This window comes from Podarcis pityusensis, assembly GCF_964106645.2.
Source record: "Podarcis pityusensis genome assembly, chromosome: 4".
NCBI lineage: Eukaryota > Metazoa > Chordata > Lepidosauria > Squamata > Lacertidae > Podarcis > Podarcis pityusensis.
This window is the reverse complement of record NC_138027.1, coordinates 84689420-84713398: the sequence shown is the minus strand read 5'-3', so window position 1 is coordinate 84713398 and position 23979 is coordinate 84689420. Positions and strand designations below refer to the sequence as shown.

The following is a 23979-nucleotide window of genomic DNA, read 5'->3' as shown; positions in this document are numbered from 1 at the left end:
GTTCCCACTGTTCTATCTGTATTGTATAACAAATAAAATTGCCCATTTAATCATGCATTGTTTAACCATTCCTTCTTCCATTTCAATTTTCCCACAAGATTTATACATTTTTGCAAAATGTATGAAAAATTGGTGTGGCGTGCGCAAATTTTTATTCTGAAAGTGTGGCCTAGAGAAAAAAGCTTGAGAATCCCTGCCTCAGACTATATTCTGCATTTCCCCCTGACTGGAAAAATAAACTGTAGCTATACTGTACAGGCATTGGAATATTTTCCTCTGGTGTCTTTGAGGGGGTTGGGAAAGATGCTGTCCTCACTATTAGCATTCTATGAAGGATGCTTCAGTTATACTCCCTACAGTGACAGATGCTGAAGACCACTCTACTCTAAGCAATGTTCTGACAATGAAGCAGTTGATGAGCACATTTTCTTATCCAGATTAGTGAACGTGGTGCCCTCCAGACTGTAACTCCCATCATCCCTGACCATCAGGTTTGATAGGAATTGAAGGCATCAGGTTGGCTACTCCTGTTCTCTTTTTAGCTGAGAGTTTCAAATATCTTTATATTAAAGGGTGCATCCATAGTGAGTGTTTAGTATGGAATTTATTCTTACTACAGTGGTACCTCGGGTTACAGACACTTCAGGTTACAGACTCTGCTAACCCAGAAATAGTACCTCGGGTTAAGAACTTTGCTTCAGGATGAGAACAGAAATTGTGCTCCAGCGGCGTGGCAGCAGCAGGAGGCCCCATTAGCTAAAGTGGTGCTTCAGGTTAAGAACAGTTTCAGGTTAAGTACGGACCTCCAGAACGAATTAAGTACTTAACCGAGGTACCACTGTACTGCTACTAATACTATTACTGTTATTCATTTTTGAGCCTCTAAGTGGCTTGCAAAATTTTAAAAGCATAAGCAATAAACATAACATAAAATCAGGAAAAAAATACATTGCAACAAAAACTATACAGTGGTACCTCGGGTTACAGACACTTCAGGTTACATATGCTTCAGGTTCCAGACTCCGCTAACCCAGAAATAGTACCTCGGGTTAAGAACTTTGCTTCAGGATGAGAACAGAAATAGTGCTGCGGCGGCAGCGGGAGGCCCCATTAGCTAAAGTGGTGCTTCAGGTTAAGAACAGTTTCAGGTTAAGGGACTTCCGGATCAGCGCCATTGGTGAATGGCGGAGTTCCTCCGACCGGAGGAACGGGCTCCGTGGAAACTGGGTCTTCCCGCCGCGGCGAAGGTGGGGACCCGCTAGAAATCCCAGGCAGAGGAAGCCTGGGAACGTGGGGTTCGGCAGGGCACCAGAAGCGCCCCCCTACTCGCAAGGAATCCCATTTAGGGGCTCCGGAGCGAAGTGGGGTGAGAAGTGCGGTGCTGCGAACTGACTGCTACTTTCACGGAGTGAAGCCGCACAGCCATTGCCAGAGAGCGCTGACTTTTTCCTGTGGACAATTGGACTTAAAACAAGTACCCGTGAGTAGAAACGGAAAATTGGGTCAAGAAATTGCTTAATTTGGTATCGAAGCGGGAAGGTGCAAACAGGAAGTCTGCCTTCCGCTTTTTGTATATAGTCTAAAGCAAAAATTTAGTAAGCTAAAGCCGGGAAAGCTGTCAAAAAAGCCTAAAATTCCTTCATTCAGAATCACTGAAACCCCCCTTGGAAGCAGGAGAAAAGGGGGGGGGGACTCTGTTTAACCCTAGCAGGAGAAGGAGTGAAGAAGGATAAGTTTCCACCGTCTCTAACCTGGGAACGGGGTGTCAGAGACAGAAACTGTTGGAGTGGCTCATTGACTGTGAATGGAATACTTTGACAGATAGTTAATGAAGAGAGACAAGTTGATTTTAATGTTGCCTTTTGCATTTTAAAGAAACAAAATATCTGAAAAACATCTGAAATATCTGGAAAATGAAAGTAACTTTCCTTTGCCTTTAAAAAAAAATGGATACAAAGAGAAATTGTCTCCTCCTCTTGTTAAATTGTTGCTGCAATATACTTGAGGATCCAACATCTGTGAGATTAAGATCGTGGGAACAGTCTTTTCTGACCTTGACCAAAGATGAGCTGGGAGGAAGATTGGATGCTTGCTTTATGCAAAACAAATGCCTTGCTGGAACAGATGCACGAGAAGATGGACTTGATGAATGAGAAAATGGATTTGACTGTTGTGGTTAATAACTGTGGACAAACAGGGAACATTGATACAGAAATCATCCAGGGACCAACCTATGATTCTCTACTGACTGGGCAAGTGCAGATGACAATGAAGGAAGATGCGGTTGCACCTCAAATAATTCAAATGGAGAGACCCAAGGCCCTACAGGAGCATAAGCTGCTGTCATTGAAGATTGAAGTTGAAGTGGGCCAGGGGGAGTTTGGACATGAGGAGGTTCCTAACTTTGGAGAGACCTTGAAATATGACATTAAATACTTTTTGGATTATATCGAGGACTGTGGGGAGTGGGACTGTGGGGAATGGGCGGGCTGGATGAAGGGAAATGGAGACAATTTTGGGTTGGAATCCCCCAGAGACCTACTCCTCAATGAGAAAGGAAAGAAATTAAGAAAGAGACCAACAAAAGACAAGGAATAGGGCAAATATAAACAAGAAGAAGAACAACTGCAGAAGGGACATGGAAGAGACTTAAGGGCCTCGGACATAAGGCTTCCAGGTTGATGGACTAGATGGAATGGATAGTAAGGACTGACACGATCCGAGACCAGGAAGAAGAGACGCTGGATGACAATTGGAAGAAAACTTATAAAGGAAACTTTTTATTTAGAATTAGCTTAATGAATATTAGGAAAAATGTTGGAATGAAACTATATGACTCTAGCAGAAATGATACCAGGAGCTATGTATATTTGAAAACTAAGATTTAAGCTTTAAGGTATTTTGGGGTAAGAGAAGGTTAAATAAATTAAGGTAATTTGAATAACAGAATATGGGGAAAGATGGAAAGGATTTGTTGAGTTAATTATTAGGTTAAATTGTTAAGATATATTTTTTAACAAAAATTGAGAAAGATGGAAAGAATTTGCTGAAATAATTAATTAAACTAGAATACAAAAAGGGAGGTGTGAGGAGGTCAATGAAACAAGCAAATGGAAATTATAGATATGCAATTTGGGATTTGTGTCTTTTTTTTATTTTGCTGTATTGTTGTATTGGTTTTTATGTTCTGTGCTTTTCTCTTTTTTGTATTGTAGTGCTGTTCTTTATTTTGTCTTTTTTTTGTAATTTTGAAATTATTAATAAATATTATTTTTTTTAAAAAGAACAGTTTCAGGTTAAGAACAGAACTCCAGAACGAATTAAGTTATTAACCCGAGGTACCACTGTACAATAATTCAGAAAATATACCCAATAAAACAGTAGCATAAACTTTGGCAGCAGAATTGTGTCATCAATAAATGCAGAACCGTCATTCTTTCATTAACTCTCTTTTTATACAAGACACCTGCGTGTGTCTTGCATTTTCCACGTGGTTCTTCCAACTTTTTTCAGAATGCCGAAACTCTCATCTTTTTTACGAATGGAAGAGCAGCACAATGTCTGCAGGTATAGATGCCTCTTGCACTGATCTGCCATCTTTTTTTAAAGAGCAATTTGATGCAGGAAAGTGACCTGCCAAGAAAATGACCCTATTAAAACACAGCACCCTGTTCCAGAGGGTTTCTCATTATGAACTTGTTCATTACAGTATCTTTTAATCAATTGTTTAAATAGCACTAAAATGGCCGAGAGAGAGAGAGAGAGAGAGAGAGAGAGAGAGAGAGAGAGAGAGGTATAGCTATTACACCATAAATCTATAGGGGAAAATTCAGTGTGGCAATCGTTCCATCAGCATAAGTTTTTCGGCTTGTCATTCAAACAATTCTCCTATTAGTCATATTCTCCCCCTGCATGCTGTTCTGGGGGGGTTCCACAACCCCTCCAAACCATTTTTTGCGGTTATGCAGGAAAAGGTGAAGAAAAACCCTGTTACGCTGGCTGCTGCTGCTGCTGATTTTCTTCTCCTATATTTTTTGATGACAATGCTATTATGAGAATGTCTTTTATTATGCATTTCTCGTTATTGTAATTGTACTTATATAACTGTTTTGATTTTGATACTGTATAGATATTCTGTTACATATTGACATTTGTGTTCCGTTTTGTAATCCACTCTGCGGCCTTTTGACAACTGGCAGCATATACATTTAATTAATAATAATAATAATTCAATCTCACCCATGGTGTTATATTTTTGAAATGATTTATACAAAAAAAATTGTTAACTACCTTTAACTATATTGCTAAGATGGCAGAACCAGGCAGAGGGCCTTTTCAGTAGTGGCGCCCGCCCTGTGGAATGCCCTCCCATCTGATGTCAAGGAAATATATAACTACCTGACTTTCAGAAAACATATGAAGGCAGCCCTGTTTATGAAAGTTTTTAATGTTTGATGTTTTATCGTGTTTTTAATATTGTATTGGGAGCTGCCCAGAGTGGCTGGGGAAACCTAGCCAGATGGGCGGGGTATTAATATTAATAATAATAATAATAATGGCAGTGATCAGAAACTTTCCCTAATTCTTGTTGTTGTTGTTTTATCGCATGCTTATGACTGGGAAACCCAGCCAAATGGGCGGCATAGAAATAAATTACTATTACTATTAGGCACTGTAACACCATAATACAAAAAAAAATAGTATTGTCGTGTTATAGTGCTATACCTCTTTTTCACTTAAATAGAAAGAAACAGCAGAGATAATTTCAAAAATTTTAGCAGGACCATGAAAAGATGTTCACCACATTGGTAAATCAGGCAAAGAGCTTCAAATCACCCTCGTCCACAGCAGCTAAACCTCAACACTTAGAATGTACACGTTGGGCAGGGGGGATTCAAAACTCCTGATGGTGTGGAAAGTCAGTTCCAATTCAGGTTTACAATGGAAGACCAATGACCGTTTTTGGAGCCATGACACATGGAAGGATCTCGCCTCAAGCCTCCCCCTATGGAATTTCTCAAGTTCATTTCATATGAGTCGCTCCATACAGAGTGATCTATAGGGGGAGATAACAAAAAGGAATGTAGGCTGAACATACCTGGAGCTTTTGAAATCCTCAAACTTGTGTAAGCGGTGTAATCTTATGGTTAGAGCTTAAAAACATTTTGTAAATCACATAAAGTTGCATCTGATAAAGTGATAGTGGGACTTGTTGCTAAGGAATAATAATTTTCTTTAAATGGACAGAGCTAAAATATAATGTTTCTATGAAAATCTATTATCCACCCAACAGATGGCAAGAGCGTATAATCTCTCACAGTAACACATTTTTCTTCTGAAATATGGAGTAGGAGAGTAACTTGATTGCTGGCTGGTTATTTTGAGGTATGTAGCAGAGGATGTACATATTTGGTTTATGAAAATTACTCACAACAGCAGACTGAGGCCGTAGTTCTTACTAAGGCAGTAAAACTGGGTCTGAGCTGTATTCTTCTGACTGCTGGTGGGGGCCCAAAATAATTGATCATCAAATGTTTCCCGATATAAAACTATTCTTTCTGCGTAGCAGATTGGTAGGGCTGCAGCGTTTAGTTGTTAAATTGTTTCCATTAAACTTTGAATTGCCCTCAATTAATTGGGCAACATGTTTTTTAATTAAAATTAAAAATATTTTAAATAGATTGGATCCAAAGTGGAAAGATGACTAGGTCCAGCTCTACCATTAGACAGAGTGAGGCGAATGCCTCAGGCGGCAGCCCTCTCATTGTTCCTTTTAAGCCCTCTTGCCGCTCTCCTCAGTCTGAGAACAGAGTTGTGCAGGCCTCATGGCCTAGCCTACTCCCACTTTTGACTCAAGCAGCAAAATGTCTTGCTTTCCCCCTGCACGTCTCCAAAAAAAGCCGTTCCAGAGGACCAGGACACTCCTAAAGAGTGTGGGCTATGTCCCAGGGGACTGCAGTGGCAGAAACGAATTGTCCCAGACTTGGCAGAGGTACCACTAGCAAGACTGTAAAAATCCACCTGTAAAAATATAATTTGGAGGCTCAGCGCCACTTGTGATCAAACCACATTGGCTTCTTGTTTCGTTTTGCTTTTTTAGCAAAGTAAAATAGGGCATGTTTTATCCTTCGGAGCATACTTTGTCTCAGGAGGAGGATATGTGGCTAATCTTATGCCAAATAAGATGTCACATAATGTTCGGTGCAAATGAGAAGCAATCTCACAATAAGATTTTTTGGAGGCAGGGTTATTTGAGTGTTAAATCACAATGTGCTGCTTTTTCTTATTGGAAGAAACCCCGCTGCTGGTTTTTTTAAAGCAAAGGGAGCCATCTCCCAGCCATAGTATGTCGTAATGAGCTGCACTCCTAATTCTATGTACAAGCACTACCATTCTCTATCCATCTGATAGGCACATATTAAAGCCAGTGTTTGGGGATATAGGGGTGGTAGCTCCAAGCTGATGATTGTTTTGAGTGTCATTAACTTTCTCCCTCTGTCACACTAACCGGGTGAGGGGCCATTGGTTTCTTCTGTCTAAACTTATCCTAATTATTAGTCTCGTAAATCAGTGCACCATACAGCTGTCTTAAACTGGTCTTGGAGACCTTATCCTGATCGGTCCTGACAACTGTAAGCTACTGTTTCCTCACACTGTTTAACTCGGACCACATTTTGCAGCCTCTTCTGCCTCTACTCCCAAGGTCGGATTGGTATCCGTCTGGTTTAAATCTAATGTTTTGTGTTGTCTCGCTGACTGGCTTTGCTCTGGATACTAACTTTGATGATTTCCCTCCCTCCTCCCTTTCGTTTGCCTGTTTCCTTGATAAGTATTTTGGGGGGCAAATGGCTGCATATTGTTAACACCATTATCCATTCTCTCCCCCCCCCACCCCCTTTCTTTAAAACATTCATCAGTCAGAAGCTTTAAAGTTTTATTAGTACTATAAAAAACTCTTCACAAATGAAATTGCTTTTGATAAGTGTTCATTTTGACAATGAGAATTTGCTAAGGGCTGTTGCCAAGTTGAAGGAATTTGTGTTTTGAAACTGAAATTGGCAGGAAGTCGAGAGTCCAGGCACTTTCTTGCTTTCAGTCTGTCTGAATTTCTGTCTCTGGCCCAATAAAAATGTTTTATTTCAGCAACTGCTCAATTATTCAGAAGGAAAACATTGTTCAGATGCGCTTACTTTTTCTTCAACGTTTTCTTGTGTGTGTGTCAGTTTGAGCATATATGTTTGGATTTGTTTGTTTCAAATTGCTTCAGTAAAAGCAGAATGCATGTGTGCTCTTTGTGGGAGATTTTTTACTCCTGCAATTATCCTGCTCTTCCTTCAACGTTTCTGTTATAAGTTAATGGAAAGATGGAGAGAAGTCCATGTATGGGCAGGTTAGGAGAGTGTATACAACAAAATGCATAAATAAATACAAATAGTGATATTGCTAGTATTTACAAGAAAGTATACTGGAGGAAATATTCTCTTAATGTTGACATTTAAGTTTTCCCTTTTGGACACAACTCAGACCACAATCCTGTGCATGCTTACCTGGAAGTAAGTCCCAATGAACTAAATAGGACCACTTGCGAGACGAAATACAGAGGATTGTGCTGTTAGCAGAGTATATATTAGATTCTTTCCAGTCATGTAATTGTATATCTTTCCCCACAAAATTAGTAATGATAGAAGTGGAATATTAAAGACATTGGGTCCATTAAAATCATAACACGCTGAATCAGTTTAATGGCTTTTCATTATTATTTAAAAGATGCTCAAGATTCATAAAACTGCAATAAATGTACAGTAGAATGTGAAATTAAGAGTTCTTCTTACTTTTTATCCCCTCTCAACTCTAGGCAGAAGCAAGAACGACTAGTGTGAAAACACTTGAAGAATTTGAGTTTGGTCGGACTGAGAAGTGTGTTAGGATCAATTCGGTATCCAGTGGTCTTGCTGAAGAAGATATAAAGGTCATTTTGCAATCCAAGGTTCTCCCTACAAGCCTAATGCTTCCAAAAACTGAAAGTGTCGAAGAAATAAGATGGGTGAGTAAATTGGGATTCGTCACTATCTCAGCATTAGATTAAGATCTTTGCTACTTTGTTTAGAAAGAGGAGACTTTGGGACTTGTGGATTTAGCTCATGAGGCAAGTAAGAAATATCTCTAGTCACAGTACTAGTTGAATTCATCCTTACCATCATCTGCTTATTAGTAAACATTAATTAATTAATTAATTAATTAATCAATCAATCAAATAAATCACTCCTAGAAGCAATCAATCAATTAATCCTAGAAGCCTCTTGCATATATTAAGCAAATTTGGCCCATATTTCAAAGATCAACCATTTCAGGATAAGAGGTGTAGATTGAAATTACATGCAGAACGTGTGTGAAACGTTTTAATTTTTAAGTAGAATTAACTGGCTAGCATACTGCTTTAATAAGCTGTGCTGCCATTAAGGCAAAGTAAAAATGTTTTAAAATCAGACCAGTTTTTTTCATTGTAGTAAAACCTCACTGACTGTCATGTAAACGTATAGCGTACATGCCCTGGAAGTTGGAAACCATAAGTAGATGGAGGAAACATTTTAGCAACATATGAAAAAATTATGGTGGAGACGAAAAGTAAAGGTCACTCCTTAGGGCAACCAGAAGAACAAACAGGAAGCTTTTAACTAGTGTTTTTAATTAGCACAGATATTATTTCCTGTCCAGTTCTCTATTTCTTCCTTTTTAATTGCTGACAGGTGTGCTTGCGTTTCATGACTGACTTTTCAGCCTATAAAAACCTGAAATGTAAATGGTTGGCATGTCACATTACTTAAGAAAACTTTGAAATGGGCCTAATTATGCTATAATTGTTCAAATTGTTAAGGAGGGATAAGTTTTATTTAGTGATACCATTATTTCTGAAAAATACCACTAAAGTTGTAAGGCTTATTTATCCTGTTTTCATAGTTTGGGGAACACTGAGTGGAGGGCGAGGGAGAGATCCATAGAAGGACTATAAAGAAAAACAAAACTAGACAAATCTGGTAGTTTCTATCCTAACTAGTTCCACATCTAACCCTAAACTTATCTTTTTAGCCTTTAAGGTGCCATAAGGCTCTTGGCTGTTTTTGCATACCCAAGACGTTATGGGTAACATTGAACTACCATCAACGGCTTTTAAATTCATTACATGTTCGTGGGGGACAGGAAACGCAACCTTTTTCAGAGGCTGGGAAAATTGAAGTCTAAAACATCCAAAAAGAATAGTTCTGTTTTCAGTAACGTTGTCTCCAGAGTGGAACGATCTTTTACTAAGGAAGATCCACAAGGCCTCTTTGTTGATTTTGTACAGCGGACTAACAGTTCTGGAGTTTGGTGATTATGAATATTCATCTTGCCATTCCAGCGAAGGCCTTTGGTGTTACCCAATATGTTTTACCTTGATGTGAGACTTCAGGCTTTCTTTCTAATTCATGCTAAGAGGAACATGCTCCTCCACGTTTCCTCATCTCTGATTTTTTAAATTTCCAACTGTTTTCCCTTCTGGAAATAAACCAGCGTCAACCTTTCGACACTTCCTCTACCTCTGTTAAAGTCTTCTGTCTAGGGAGACCGATCAAGTTCAGTGATATTTTTGGCTTTGTTTTAAGTGGCTAGTGAAATGGAAAGCTACCTCTTTTTTTTGCTGTTTATTTTTTCCCCTTCATTTTTATTTATGTGAAGCATAAAACCTGGAGGCTGATGCACAACTAAAAGATGGGCTTACTTGTTTTCTTTTGTGTGAGAATCTCCTGCTTCCCTTTTGTCCCTAGTATGGGTACTTGTTTGACTGGCATGGCTTATTGGACTATAACAAGCGTAACTCTCGCTCCTTTGTCATGGGACAATTCTCCCACAAATCCTGAACAGTGGGCATTCTTCCCCACACACTATCGGGTGTGCACTGGAATTGAAAGCATTGCTAAGGCCTGCTACTTCATCTCCTCCCAGAGCTTTGTTTCCCCCCCCTCCCCCTTTTTTCCTCTACCCCCTCTCACTGAAATGAACACTTTACCAGGCCGGAAACATTTAATCGTCTCCTTTTGAAAAAAATTAATTGAAACTTCTCAACTAGTTGCCTTTTGTATTTGGTGCTAAAAAAAACAATTAAAAAATTGGAGGAAATGGAGGAAAAACATTGCTTGATTAAAAACTCTCCCTTGCAAGTTGCAAAATAAAATGCATTAAAAAGAAAGATTTAAATAAACAAACAAACAGATGGGTGTGTTTTTTTATTTTTCAATGGTTTAGCACACAAAAGGATTGCCAACTTAAAATTAACCATACCTGCTAAATTGTTTTGTTTTGTTTTAATTATCAAGGCCGGACAAAGGCATATGTTGGCTTTGTTTTATTATTATCGTGCTGTGATTTTGTGCACCTTTCCTTGGGAGTAAGCCCAGCTGAACACAATGGGGCTTACTGCCACGTAAACATGGGTAGGACCGGGCTGCAAGTGTCTTCCCCACCCCTCTTGCAATTCCTTTGCATTTCACGCCATACATTTGAATGGCAGGCTCTCTCTTAATTCCTTATATATATTCTGTTGCACACCAGCCTGTGGAAAGGTTTGACAGGCAACTGTGGCAGCAATGACGACACCACAGGCACGCACACACACACACGCACACATAGTGAGGATTCACCCTCCAAAAAACCCCCCAGCATTGCAGCAAGGTATGATTTATTTTGGGCTTAATGTAAAGTTACTGCAAATTGGTTGGAAGCTTTTTAAAGATTTCGGTGATTAGATTTCCCTTTCTTTTGGGGAGGGGTGAAGTTGGAGGGGGAGCTAAAAGAGGAAATAACACCTCTAATCCAGCTTCTGGTAAATAGGCTGCCAGCTTTTAAAATGAGTTTCCTTTCTATTAGTCAGAATATTATGCTAAGCCTTAAGCATTAGTTTTTTATGTTGCCATAGCAGCCTTATTCCTGCAGGGTTGTGACCTGCGATGATTACAGTACAAAGCTTATAGGGTCTTGAAACCCCCTTTGAAGATGAAAAGTCTTTGATGGTTTATATTTATGCAAATCTCTTAGATATGATTTACCCAACTGAGACTGAATGGAGAGATGATTAAAATTCCCTTTTCCTTTGATAGCCATTAATGGTTAAATATTCCTTAAATATAAAATTGATGCATTTCCCCCCCGTCTTTATTGACTAAAATTTCTTTAGCATACCTGTGATATGTTTATCTCCCAACACATTACTAGATCTAGACAGACATAATAGATTTACAATATACAGAGGTAGCTTTTCCTCCCCCTCCCTTCTCTTTTGAAAGGGAGAGAGAGAGGGAGAGGGAAAAAATCTGTACAAGAGCTTTTGTAATGTTTCCAGATGATAGATTTTGGAATTTGGGCTACCCCACCGGCAGCTCAGAGCTAGCTGTGAACTGGTCTCATGGAAAAAATTGGAGAGCTTTGGTCTTCAAAGAATTAAACTTCCTTTTTAAAGGCCCTTCCTAGGTAAGCTAAAAAAGAAAAAATTATGAAGAAAAGACCTCTGGAACAAAGGGTGACGGTGCCATAATGAATAATGTGAGTCCCAGTTTGGAAGGCTGGGGAACATTCACTGCCGTTGTCAGTGTCAGACATGAAACAAAACAGAATGTCAGGTATATCAATTCTACTTTGTTTTTAAGAGCCTGCTGATTTGCATTTAACTAAGTCAGGGTGATAGGTGTTAGGCAAATATTTTTGCAACTAAAACTTCACACTCCAAAATATACAGTAATGCGGGCATTCTAAAGAAGACAGGCCTAAAAGAACAGACCTCTTTGAAAGCTTGGCAGAGTTTTCATTTTTATTTATTTCCCTCCCCTCTCAGCACCCCAGGCTTTGTTTTCTCTGTTTATTTGTATTTCACTTCAATGGAAAGTTTAGACAGTCGTACCATTTTATAGGTGTTTTTTTTTTATAAAAACGAAACTGATCATTTCCCTCTGCGGTGCTTAGTTTACAGAGAAATTTGCACACCATTTAAAAGGCCGGGTACTTGTAGAACCTATGAATTTCCTCCCTTTTGTGGAAACAGCAATGGGCTTACTCAATTTTAAGGTAAGAAACATCAATATAATTTAGCTGGCATTTCTGCTTAAAGCCATATATCCATTGAATAAGTCACATAACTGGAAAAAGGTGGGTTAAAATGCCATAGCATTTGTTAATGCAAAAAATATTTGCTGAAATTCCAGTGCCACATAATACAGTCGCATCCTACCTAATAGTTCTCTTCTGTCCTATTTTGGCATTTCTTTTTTATTTCCTTTAAATCCAATAAACGTGTGTGAAAAGATATAGCGGCTGTCAAATTTTTATTATTATTTCAGGAGTCTCATTCTAATATCTTAAAAGCACCTCTTCTATGAAGTTCTGAGAACTGACAACATTTACAACCACACAAAGAGAGCCCTTTGCAGTCAATAGTCAAAAAAATGTACCTTCTGTTTTCTACAGCCCAATACTGTATATGCACACAAAAATGGCATTAAGGAGTGTGGAGTTCTTCTTCATCTGCCCTCCAAAAATGTTATTTCTTGTCTCTTCCCCCATCTTTTGCAATGTGAACTTGATGTTGATCAAATACATGCAAATGGCCTCCTATTCTTGGCATCCAGCCTGTGTGTTTCTGTGGAGGAAAGATATTAACAATGATGAAATTGAAACTAGAGTGCGCCACAGCCATGCCAGGGTTTCCTGGAAAAGTTTTGTGTTATTAGAAGGAGCTGCTGGGAGGCCCTTGTGGCTACCATGTTGATAGGCACCGCATTTTTAACAGCATGTTTGAAAGATAGTTTTCGGCTTAAATTTAAAGGATTTCTAATAATACATGTTCATATCTAGCCAAGATTTTACTTACTGGTTTGGGTTTTTTTTAGTGGTTTTTATTTTCAAATTCACACACACAAAAAAGAAAAAGCGTTAGTAAAGTCAGCACCGAAAAATACCGGCTAGCATCCAATATCCTGGTGCAACAGGATTTATATGAACCACAGTGTATAAAAATAGGTATATTTGCAACAGTAATCATAATAAAATAAACTGTAGCTCTGTGCTTTGGCAGGCAAATTCTAGCTAGCTATGAAGCATTTCAGTTTGCAACATTATGTTTTTTTAAAAAAGAACAATGATTACACAAAGATTAATGCATTTAGCAAATCCCAAGGTGTTGCTTTTCGAATTATTTTCTTTGCTACTTGTTGCACATTATATATCCTAGAATTATATTAGTTTCATTGTGTAGTTTTGCCATTGGTTAGGAGCCCCACCCTATGCTGCCCATTAAATAGCAATTAGAAGATTGCATCCGCCATGACAGTCCATCAGCAATGTATTAAACCAAAGATACTCCAGTCATTGTTCTATGCAGGTATTATTCATGGGGTGCAGGAAGGATTCTTAAGCTATATGCAGTGTCCACTTTCGTAAATATAACACACTGTTTACGGTTATCATTTAGGACAAAGCTTTGTCCTAAATGCAAGGACAAAAATGTATATATGTATTCTGTGCTTTAAGATATACTGGATAGATCTGCATTCAAAGTATACTTTTTCTGCAGATGTGTAATTTGTTATTATTACTTATTTCTCGCACATTATGCAAGAAGAGTCTTGACAGCAGCCCCTGTCCCCAAGGAATTAATGTAACTGACGATTAGTATCTTTCTGGTAGTGAAAATGATTTTAAACAGCCTGCTGCTTGTGTTTAACATTTTTGTTCCATTTAAAGGAAGTTTGCGAAGAAACTCTGAGGAAAGGACCCCAAATTGGCCTTCGTTTGGATGGAGTCGTCTTTGGAGGCGAGGATTTCCGTGCCAGCATAGGTGCTCCTATTCCCCCCCCCCTTTAAATTAACAATACAGTATTATAATAACAGAACGGCCACAATACTAACAACAATAAAATATTCTGCCACAGACCTATACGTACTGTCTCATTTATCCCACTAAAATCAGCGGGATTAAATACATCTAACTCTTTGCAGGATTGTGGCCATTATTTAAAAAAATGGAGTCTACTGCTCTGCCTTTACTAATTTAGCGGGTATACATTTATTTGTGTTGTCTCCTGTACATCTTCCTAATTCGGTTGTCGTTTTTTGAAATCTAAAACCTATTACAGCTGTGCTTTTACAGAAACATATTCTGCTTATTGCTCTCCAACTAAAAAATTAAATGCAGTGACTGTTGAAATCATGAGACTAATTTAGTAATTTTGGTGCACAAAGAAGCCTATTGTTAATACTGTAGATAGTTTTAACAATCTCTTGCATGCTTGCTTCTGTTTTAGTGCATGCATCTTAATACTTCCTCCAGGAAAGCAACCACACCTCAGTGCCTTTCTGCCTTGTGATGTCACAATTTCTCCAAAAACAACGTCAATACAGAATCTCATTTCTGTATTACGTTGCTGTGACAGACATATCTGCTAAATATGCACCTTCTGATCTGGTTCATCTAATCACAACTTTCTGAGTGCAATTCACATAAAAGGAAGCAATATTTTAAATAATGAGGCATAACAAAGCCTTCATTTATTCCTGATAAGGTGGCAATCAAGGTCAAAAACAGTGATGCTCAAGACAAGAGAACAGATTATTATTTTTTCACACAAGTGTACATGTGAGAATAGATGCATTAGGAGGTATCAGATACTCTGAGTTCAGCAGATTTTGTGGATGCTTTTTAAAAAAAAATCTCAGAAGTCAATCATAGTTAACGGATGTTTCATCCAAGGATTTGAGCATGAACATTTATCTTAGGCTAAAATTTTAACTCAATGGACTTATTTCAAAGTAATGTGTGTAAGATCAAAATACTAGACTGAGACAGAAATCTTTTTTTAAAAACAAAACAAAACCTAAAGCTGTATTTCTACCACTTATTTCAGCCCCACTGAAATAATTGGGACTACTCTAGATTAAATGGTTGGAACGTCTCAGTGGCCATCAAATTGGTGCTTTTTGGTGCAACACTTATAGATATCAGCAAATTGCTACAGATATGCAAAAGCAAATTAAAGGTGTTACTATTAGTATAGTAACCAAGTGGTTAACAGCTTGGGACCAATTTATCTGAAGGATTGTCTTACCCCTATATATGTCCACTCAACTCCTTTAATCTGCTGAATCAGTGCCGTGTAACGTTCGATCCACATGCTCAGTGATGGTTCGCTGTAGCAGCACCCATCCACTGGAACTCCCTGCCCATTGATATTAGACAAGTGCTTTTGCTGTCTTGTTTTTGAAACTTGCTAAAAGCTTCATTTAGGCAAGTCTATAAATTTGACATTTATTTTAATGTGTATTTTATTACGTATATTTTTATACTGCTGATTACATCTACACGTTAAGAATTTCTAGGTCAACTCCTCGGATTTTCTTAAATAAATATTTTATGCCCACTTAGAGGCTTTGCTGATTAAGCTGTATAGAAATAAGTGTTCCGTAAAATAAATTTAAAAACCTAATTCATATTTCCTATTAAAGAAAAGCACAATGGGGGGGGGGGAGTCTTTTGGCAAGATCCAGAAGGAAGAGCATCTTCAAATGCAATCTCCAACTCAACTCGCTTATTTGTGGCTCAGTTGGGCTCAACCATCTTTAGGTTCCCCAAACCAGCTCTGCTGAAGACATTCCTGTCCTGTGTGACTTGCTCAGCCAGCCAAGCCAAGGCCTGTGCAAGTCCCCCCAAAAGGGCGTTCTGGGGCATGGCAGGGGCAGGACAAGAGAGAAGGAATTCAGGCTGGATCCTAAGTCTATTCAGGTCAGTCATGTGCCTTGACAATCCAGCATAAAATACTACAGTATTTTAATGGTTTGTTTTCCCTCTGCCTGGCTTTGGGAATGGGATTTGGATCTGGTGAAACTTTCTGCTACCTGAATTTGCACCAGCTTCTTGTGCATAGGATTGCTCCCTACATAGAGCTTAATGCTCGGGCACCAAGGCTTGATTTTTAAAAAACGACCAACGTTTCATTTCAGAAACAGAAAGAAAAGGGTTTTTTTGGCAGAAGCAGCTTTAATATTTTGTCTCCAGCAACAAAATATCCTTGCAGCTGCTGTACAGAAATTTGGTGAACAAAGCTCTTCAATATTTTCCTGCCTGTCTTTCGGGAAAAGGACGACAAAGGTAACGTTAAGTAAATTTCTGCTGCGAATATTTTTTGAAAACCAGGTTTCTCAACTGTCTGCTATTTCTTTTCAGGTTCAACAAGTAGTAAAGAAACCCACGATATTCTATATGCCAGGCAAAAAATTGTTGTCACAGCAAAGGCTTTTGGCTTGCAGGCCATTGACCTTGTATATATCGACTTTCATGATGAAGAGGGACTCTGTAAGCAGTCAAGAGAGGGTGCCTTAATGGGTTTTACCGGTATGGCTTTTACAAAAATATATATACTGTGTGTGTGTGTGTGTGTGTGTGTGTAGTTTGCTTGCTTGCTTGTTTGTTTGTTTTATACTGAAATAACCAACAAATGAGAATCATAATAATTGCTAGCAGGTCCAAAATACCGAAATGCAGCAGAGACAACCAGCCCCACCCAACCAATATTCAAGAATATATTTATAGAGAGCTGCAGCATTCTCACTTCTCCATTTACGTTCTCAAATTTAAACTCGCACTAAAAGATGGGAGGAGGTGTGGTTTATACATATCTCCCCTTAAAGCATCCTGCTTTCACAAGAGAGCACCCACAGTCATCCCTTTCCCCCGCCCCCACACTACCCATAAAGATTTAAAAACAAGACTCCCTTCACCCTTGGTTTAAAATGTATTATCTCTTCTCCTTAATCATCAAACAGACGTGTTCTGCAGCACGGACCCCCTGTTCGTCTCCTTACGCTGACTGGTGGAGGAGCAGAGAAGTCCAAACGCTATAAAACGTTTTCACAATTACTTTTGCCTATAAAACGGCAGGCGGAAAATTCCAAGTGCAAAACTAGGCCCTTAAAGAGTCTTTCAACAAGTCACACCCAAGTGCGTTACTCTTTTTATGATTTAGGGAAAGTAAAGTATAAATGAAGGCTGCGGTATAAACACAGAACCCTCCTGCTCTCGCAGGTTAGAGGAAACACAATATCGGCTGAAAACCTTGCACACCACTCAGTTTCCAATTCATGTATGCCTGTGAGTGTACATTTATGCAAAAAATAAAATAATGCTGCCGTTGCATTTTTGGAATCACATTTTTAAAAAAGCATTTTTAACAAATTTGAATAAAACCTCCTCTGCTTCTAACATCTGCTAATCACAGCTGTACATTCATTTCAATAAATGGTCAAAAATCCTCATAGTCCACATTTTTATTATGAAGTGCTGGAGCTTAAAACACACACACACACACACACACACACACATCACAACAACAACCCAATATGCTAATTAGGCTATGATAGTTATTTTCTTGTCAGTCTTTCCTTTGAGTTGCTTTCCCCAATTCTGGCTTGCTTCCCAGTAATTGCCTGTTCACCTGATGGTACTGGCAAGGCAGTGCGATCAGCAGGCTCCTTACAGCCAATCCCTGTAACACAGACATTTCGCCAATGATTGGTGCGCTAGATCATGCAGGCGCCCCTATGAGATGCGATACATAACAAAGATTGCAGCTTTATGATAGGAATCAGCTACTTGGCTTGCATACAAAGATTACAGCGTTCTTTAAAGAACAGCAGTACCAATGTTTCAGCGATACCTTTCAATCAGGATGGGTATGTGACACTTTTACAGATAGGCAGGTCTGTAAGACTGGGGAGCAGGGACCTCTCTGAAGCTCTTAATCTAGTAAGAAGTGCATTCTTAAAATAAAAAGTTCAAAATCCCTCTTGGTTTCTGGAGAAAATGCAACTTGAAGAACCATTTAAAGCACCAACCTAGCTATCAATAATGAACAAGGAGAAGGAGACTTGTGGCAACTTAATGGTGTTATCACATTTCAGCTTCTGTCCCTGAAAGCTTGTGCCATAATAAATATGTTGAGTTTTTAAAGTGCCACAAGACTCTTCCTTGTTTTTGCCGCCAGAGAGAGCTGCTTGCCAGAAATATTATCAAGAACAACAGGCTAATACTCTTCCATTCCAAATACTACAAGAATTACTTGGGGCACTTTCCAGACACAACGCATGCATCAAAGTGCCTACTGTTTTCTTTACCCAACCAACCAACTTTCAAGGCTTTGTCACCCTCCTGTTAAAGTCAATGGCTGAAATCCAAAACAGTACACATGCACAAAAGCTCATTTGCTCTCAACGGTCTGCAGATTAGAATACCACTTGAAGACTCCCTCCAAAAGTTGGAGGCCCTTTGGACCACACCAACACAGAAAGCTGCCTTCTATCAGGCCAGAGTGTTGGTTCATCTAGACCAGTATGGACTGTGTACTAAGAGGCAACAGCTCTTCTGGGTCTTTGCCATCACCTATTTGTTTGTTTTTAACTGGAGATACCAGGGGTTGAAGCTGGAACCTTCAGGAAATGACTGAGCTATGGTTCCTTCCCATGAGACAAGGAAATGCTACTGAAAGCTTTTTAAAAATTATTCATCATCTCCTCTTTTGAGCACAGAAATGCTTTGTATGTTTGCACAGGCCCCTTTAGAGCCTGAATACTGAAAATGTAGTAATAGGTCACTCGGCCCATCACCTGCTCTTGATGAACCAAGTGTAGACAAGCCCAAACTCTTTTATTCCAGACTAAGTAAAGTGTATCCTGGTTATGTTTCTCAAATTCACTAACATCACTATTCCACATGATTTGGAGTGAACACAATAAATTATGATAACTTTCTACTTGTGAAAATGAAGCAGGCAATCTGTCTCCAAAGTGCACAGTTTTGGAGGTATGTAGCTGCCTATATAATATCAAGATCACTAGACCCAGGTTAAGTGCAGAAGGTGAATTTTAGTTAACCTCGTGCTCACACAATCAAAGCAATTTAAAATGTGATAAAAGGCTGGATTCCCCTACCCCAGCAGCCTTCCACTTAATGTTTTGGGGAGCATATAATCCTTTATGTAATATATTTTTATTCTAGAATAATTAATATGGCGCATTGCAAATTCAGCACCATTTTGAAGGATGGTGTTTTTGAAGGATTTTGAAAGGAACAAATTCTCCCTTTTCACCTCCCTCAAATCATCTTGACTAAAGTGTGTTAAGCCATAACCAATCTGCATAAACGCCCATGTAAATGCCCTGTCCCAAAGTCATAAATTTAAATTTTCTACTATGAACATATTGGCATCTTCATCTATTGGAATTAAAAATAGCTTATGTTGCTAAAAGGCATGATGAATACTTTCTGTTGAAGTTACTAGGATTTCTATGTGATAAGCATTGCTCCACGTAGCAGCTGCTATCATGTGAGGAGCTGTTCCAGTGTGGATTAAATGCATTTCACTATGCCACTGCAAACTTTTCTTTACCCTCATTTGCCGTGGCATGGAAAAACTAGCACCATCTGTGGGGTAAACCGCTTTACACAAATGGCTCATCATATGATAACAGCCACCACCTACAGTGATTTGAAGTGGAGTCCATGTGGCAGCTGCTCTGAGAGATCTGCTTATAGGGCAAGATAGATTTTTTTATAATAAAAAAAAATAAACCAGTAAATAAATGTTGACAAGCAATATATCTAAAGCAAAAACAGATGAGTGGTGTTGTTGCTATTTACTCAGTGAATCCCCATTCATCCCAGTGGCACCTGTGTATGAATTAAGGGCACAGAAGATCATTAAATTGTGCCCTTAGCTGTTATCTGTGGGATATTCGCAGGCAAATACACATGGGTCTCGAGAGGATTAAATATAATTAATATAAAATATCCTCCTACCAATCCCTATCATTATCAATGTTTTTGTCATGCAGAACTGAATGAGCAAAGCATTTCATAAATGTTCATCTGTCTTATGCAAGATGCCAGGGATAGTGTTTGTCCAAAACGTTGCTGGACATCAACCCCAGCTGGCATGGCCAACGTTCAGGAGTTTTTGAACTTGTGGTCCTAAACATCTGGAAGGCCTGAGGTTGGGGAAGGTTAATGTAAAGATTCTCCTGTACAGTCATACCTCGGGTTACAGCCGCTTCAGGTTGCGTTTTTTCGGGTTGTGGACTGCCGAAACCCAGAAGTACCGGAACAGATTACTTCCAGGTTTCAGCGGTCGCGCATGCGCAGAAGCACTCAATCGCTCTTTGCGCATGCGCAGAAGCGTCGAATCGCAACCCATGCACAGGTTGCGAATGCTGCGGGTTGTGAACGTGCATCCCGCATGGATCATGTTCGCAACCCGAGCGTCCACTGTAATGTAATAATCAGATTAGCCATTTGAAAACCTGCCCCTAAGAGTTATCTTACCTCTAGCAGTTCAGGATAATTAGCAAACCAGCCATCCCTAAATCAAAATTTAAAACGTACTCGCAAAGGAGAACTCTTTAGCATAAACCTTCTCTAGCTGCTCTCTCTTGTTTGGTTATGTTCATAGCTTTTAAATATGGCTTTAATCCTATGCAGAGTTAGGCCTCTCTGACTCTAGGATTAAGCTAAATGTTAGTTAGCTGTATTAGTCAATGTTATATCCAGACAGGTGTAGAGTTGTTGCCAGAGTGCTCACTGCTTCCCATGCCCTCCGGTAATGTGTGGATGACAATTATATTTGTGTAGGAAAGAACTTAATTATTGGCCCTACAACCACATCACAGCATTGGGAAAAGCCACAGAATTATGGCTCCAACACCTCATTGAAGAAATATATGAATTTGTCTCCCAGGTTTTCATGCAAAAGGATATAGAAATGTGTTTTCCAAACGTTACAAGCAAAACATTCAACAGTGCCTAAATTCAATCTCTCACAATGTTTAGTCCACACAACAACAGTTCAAAAGGAATCACTTCTCAAAAGTCAGAAGTGCCTTAGTAAAATATTTACAATAGGACTATGGTAGACTTCATGCGATGTGACCATGAAGTTTCATTTGGCATTCCCTAAACGATAAACGATGCATTTCTTGTATATGGAGCAATCCTATGCACGAGAAGCTGGCCTAAAGCAAGCCGGTCTAAGTTAAGCCAGTGTAAATTTATACCAGATCCAAAACCTGTTCAACAGTGGGGCTGCAGCTCTGCCTGATCCTCACAGGGGGGAAACAAGCCTTTAAAATAGTGCTATATACCAGGCCATGTGACGAAGCTGAACAGCTTTAAAGGTAAAGGTAAAGGGACCCCTGACCACTAGGTCCAGTCGTGGCCGACTCTGGGGTTGCGGCGCTCATCTCGCTTTATTGGCTGAGGGAGCCGGCGTACAGCTTCTGGGTCATGTGGCCAGCATGACTAAGCTGCTTCTGGCGGACCAGAGCAGCGCACGGAAACGCCGTTTACCTTCCCACCAGAGCGGTACCTATTTATCTACTTGCACTTTTGAACTGCTAGGTTGGCAGGAGCAGGGACCGAGCAACAGGAGCTCACCCCGTGGCAGGGATTCGAACCGCTGACCTTTTGACCGGCAAGTCCTAGGCTCTGTGGTTTAACCCACAGCGCCACCCGCGTCCAGCCTTAGGCAGGGGCAAAACTAGGTTTTATTTCACTTTATTTCAAATATCCAGTTTGGCACACACACCCCTGTGCATTTGCATACACACACACACACACAGGCTGGGAGCCTCAGTGGCACCCCTCTGGAGGCTTAACCCAGGGCAAAAACACCTGGCTAGCCCCCCCCCCCCAATAGCTACAGCTCTGCCTTAGGATCCAACCAGTGGACACCCCTGAAACACTCTTTTGGGGGGGGGCTTACAGCAGTCTTAGCCAAGCTTCATCTGAGCTGGGATAAGCTTGCTACTCCAGCATCCTTGCCCAGCTGAGTCAGAGGTCCGCTGCATCCTAAGCTACTCAACCCAGCCGATCTTGCCATAGGATTGCACCCATGTTTTCAGCCATCATTTTGAAGAGCAGTCATTGTTTTTAAAGGGTCTTGTTTCCTGGCAGTTTACCACTTATGAGTCTGCGTAACCCACGAGTTTTATTTCGGGATGCTCTCTGTATAAATGTCTTATCGGCTGTAATCATGTTTACATACATAAAAATTGTAAACCCTGGAATGACACTTTAACAGCTGACTTAGTCATTATAGCTACTCCATTGCAACATGCTGGGAAGCTAGATATAAATATGAAACACTATAGGGTTCTCCCCCTTTTTTTTACAATCTTTTGTAGAAGACAAAAAATGACACCATCATAGAATTACATAAAAGACTTGACAGGTATTGATTTAAAGCATGATATATCAAATGGTACTGCAAAAAGGATTTCATGGCCATAAATTTTAATGCCTTCCCACTCTGCAATCTCTCTCTAACTTGTCAATAACAACTGTTTGGTTTATAATATTTCCCTTGTTTCTCCATGACACTAACGTCCATTATACACTTGTTTGGGTACACAAGGTGTAACAAAAGGCAACCGAGGCCATAAATCAAATGGCGTTTTATTTTTTTTACTGTGGTCACACATTTAAACAGGTTAAAAGCCCTTACATTATATACCATCACTGCAATATACCTTTTTAAAAAAACTAATTGACCAGTATTTCAGGCCTTCTTTCTCACAGTGCTGAACTTTGTCTTTAAATGTATGTTTTCTATATTTTGTAATGAACTACTTATACGAAATTCAGTTTCTAAATTTACATTTTGTCTATTACAAGTAAAGCAGAATAAAAAACTAAAAACTATGGTATATTCACCATAGTCGTAATTTGAAATTTCTCTCAATTTTAGAAAATGACACTTCTTTCTGCAGATAGAACAGATTATTGAATTACATTAATTTATTCAATGTAATTTGTTTTTTAAAATTAGGATTTTTAAAGATGTGAAACTTATGAGAGCATCTCAAGTGCACGTTATGAATATTCAGTTTGCGAAAAGTGAAAATGTAATTAAAAATGAAATATGATGAAGCATCTTGTGGTATAACTTTCTAAACTATGTGCTGCAGCTACAAAAAGTACCTTATTTGCATAGAATTGATTTCAGTTTTATTTTTATTAGCAAGAATAAAACTGGAAAACATCAAAATTCATTGAACAACAAATCGTAGAAATGAAGGCACACATTCTTGCAGTTCTTTTTCTTTACTTTCTTATTCATAGTAATTTCCAGTTTTCATTTGAGCTTCTAATTTTGTGTTGCTTAAATGTGCCTCTCCCTGAGCTGCAAAATTTTTAAATGAATTAACAGATTATGACTTTTTGCTAATTGCTTCCCTGGTTTTGTACCAGCTGAAAATGAGCACATTTCAAAACAGTTTTGGGACTTGCACATTAATGTAAAGTACTTCTGCAAAACACACACAACTCATTTATGGCAACTGGAAATTTCTGAAATATTGTTTGCGCCCAAAAATAAGAGTTTGAGTTTAATGCTCAATATAATGAGCCATGTCGTTATATAATTTTTAATGAGAGCAAATCTATTGACAGTTCTTTGTAAAACCTTTCTAAGAGTCTATTGAAAAAGATTCAGGTGTGGGTGTAAGAATCCATTTTAATGCAACCAAATAAAATATTAGGATACTCATAATAAGCAAACATGTATGCAGAAAAGAAAGCTCAACCTGAGTTCTGATTTTGTTGCTATTTTTCTTATTTTGATTTTTTTTTTTTTTGAAGCCAAGTCCCTTTCACATGAAGAGGTGTAGCATTTTTAAAAAAGTTACTGTATGATTTCCCCTCTACAATTATTCACTGTTAGAAAAATAAAAATGTTGTAAGGATCTACAGGAATTCCATTTATTAAAGAAATCTATATTTTTCTCATTGAACATCAAATCGTATTACTTGTAATGGGTACTGTCTGTTAAGGCTTTCTTAAACTTCAGCACAGCATAGACCGGTTTAATGTAGTTCTAAAAGATTTTTGTTTCTTCTTTTTAGCCTCACTTCCA

General features: G+C 38.9%; 1 protein-coding gene and 1 long non-coding RNA gene across 8 annotated transcripts in view; one reads left to right on the top strand and one right to left on the bottom strand.

Moving 5' to 3' along the window:
* The window catches only part of CLYBL (citramalyl-CoA lyase), a 201332-nt gene that overhangs the window by 163862 nt on the left and 13491 nt on the right, over positions 1-23979 (top strand). For all 3 annotated transcript variants that reach the window (XM_081003224.1, XM_081003225.1, XM_081003223.1), the window contains exons 3-6: positions 7856-8044; positions 11992-12093; positions 13768-13861; positions 16244-16411. In XM_081003224.1, coding sequence (XP_080859350.1) covers positions 7856-8044; positions 11992-12093; positions 13768-13861; positions 16244-16411 — 553 coding nt within the window. The remainder of the gene's footprint in view (positions 1-7855; positions 8045-11991; positions 12094-13767; positions 13862-16243; positions 16412-23979) is intronic.
* LOC308475890 overlaps positions 12336-23979 on the bottom strand; it is a 33304-nt gene continuing 21660 nt past the window's right edge. For all 5 annotated transcript variants that reach the window (XR_013985486.1, XR_013985487.1, XR_013985488.1 and 2 more), the window contains one exon: positions 12336-12664. This is a non-coding gene — a long non-coding RNA (uncharacterized lncRNA). The remainder of the gene's footprint in view (positions 12665-23979) is intronic.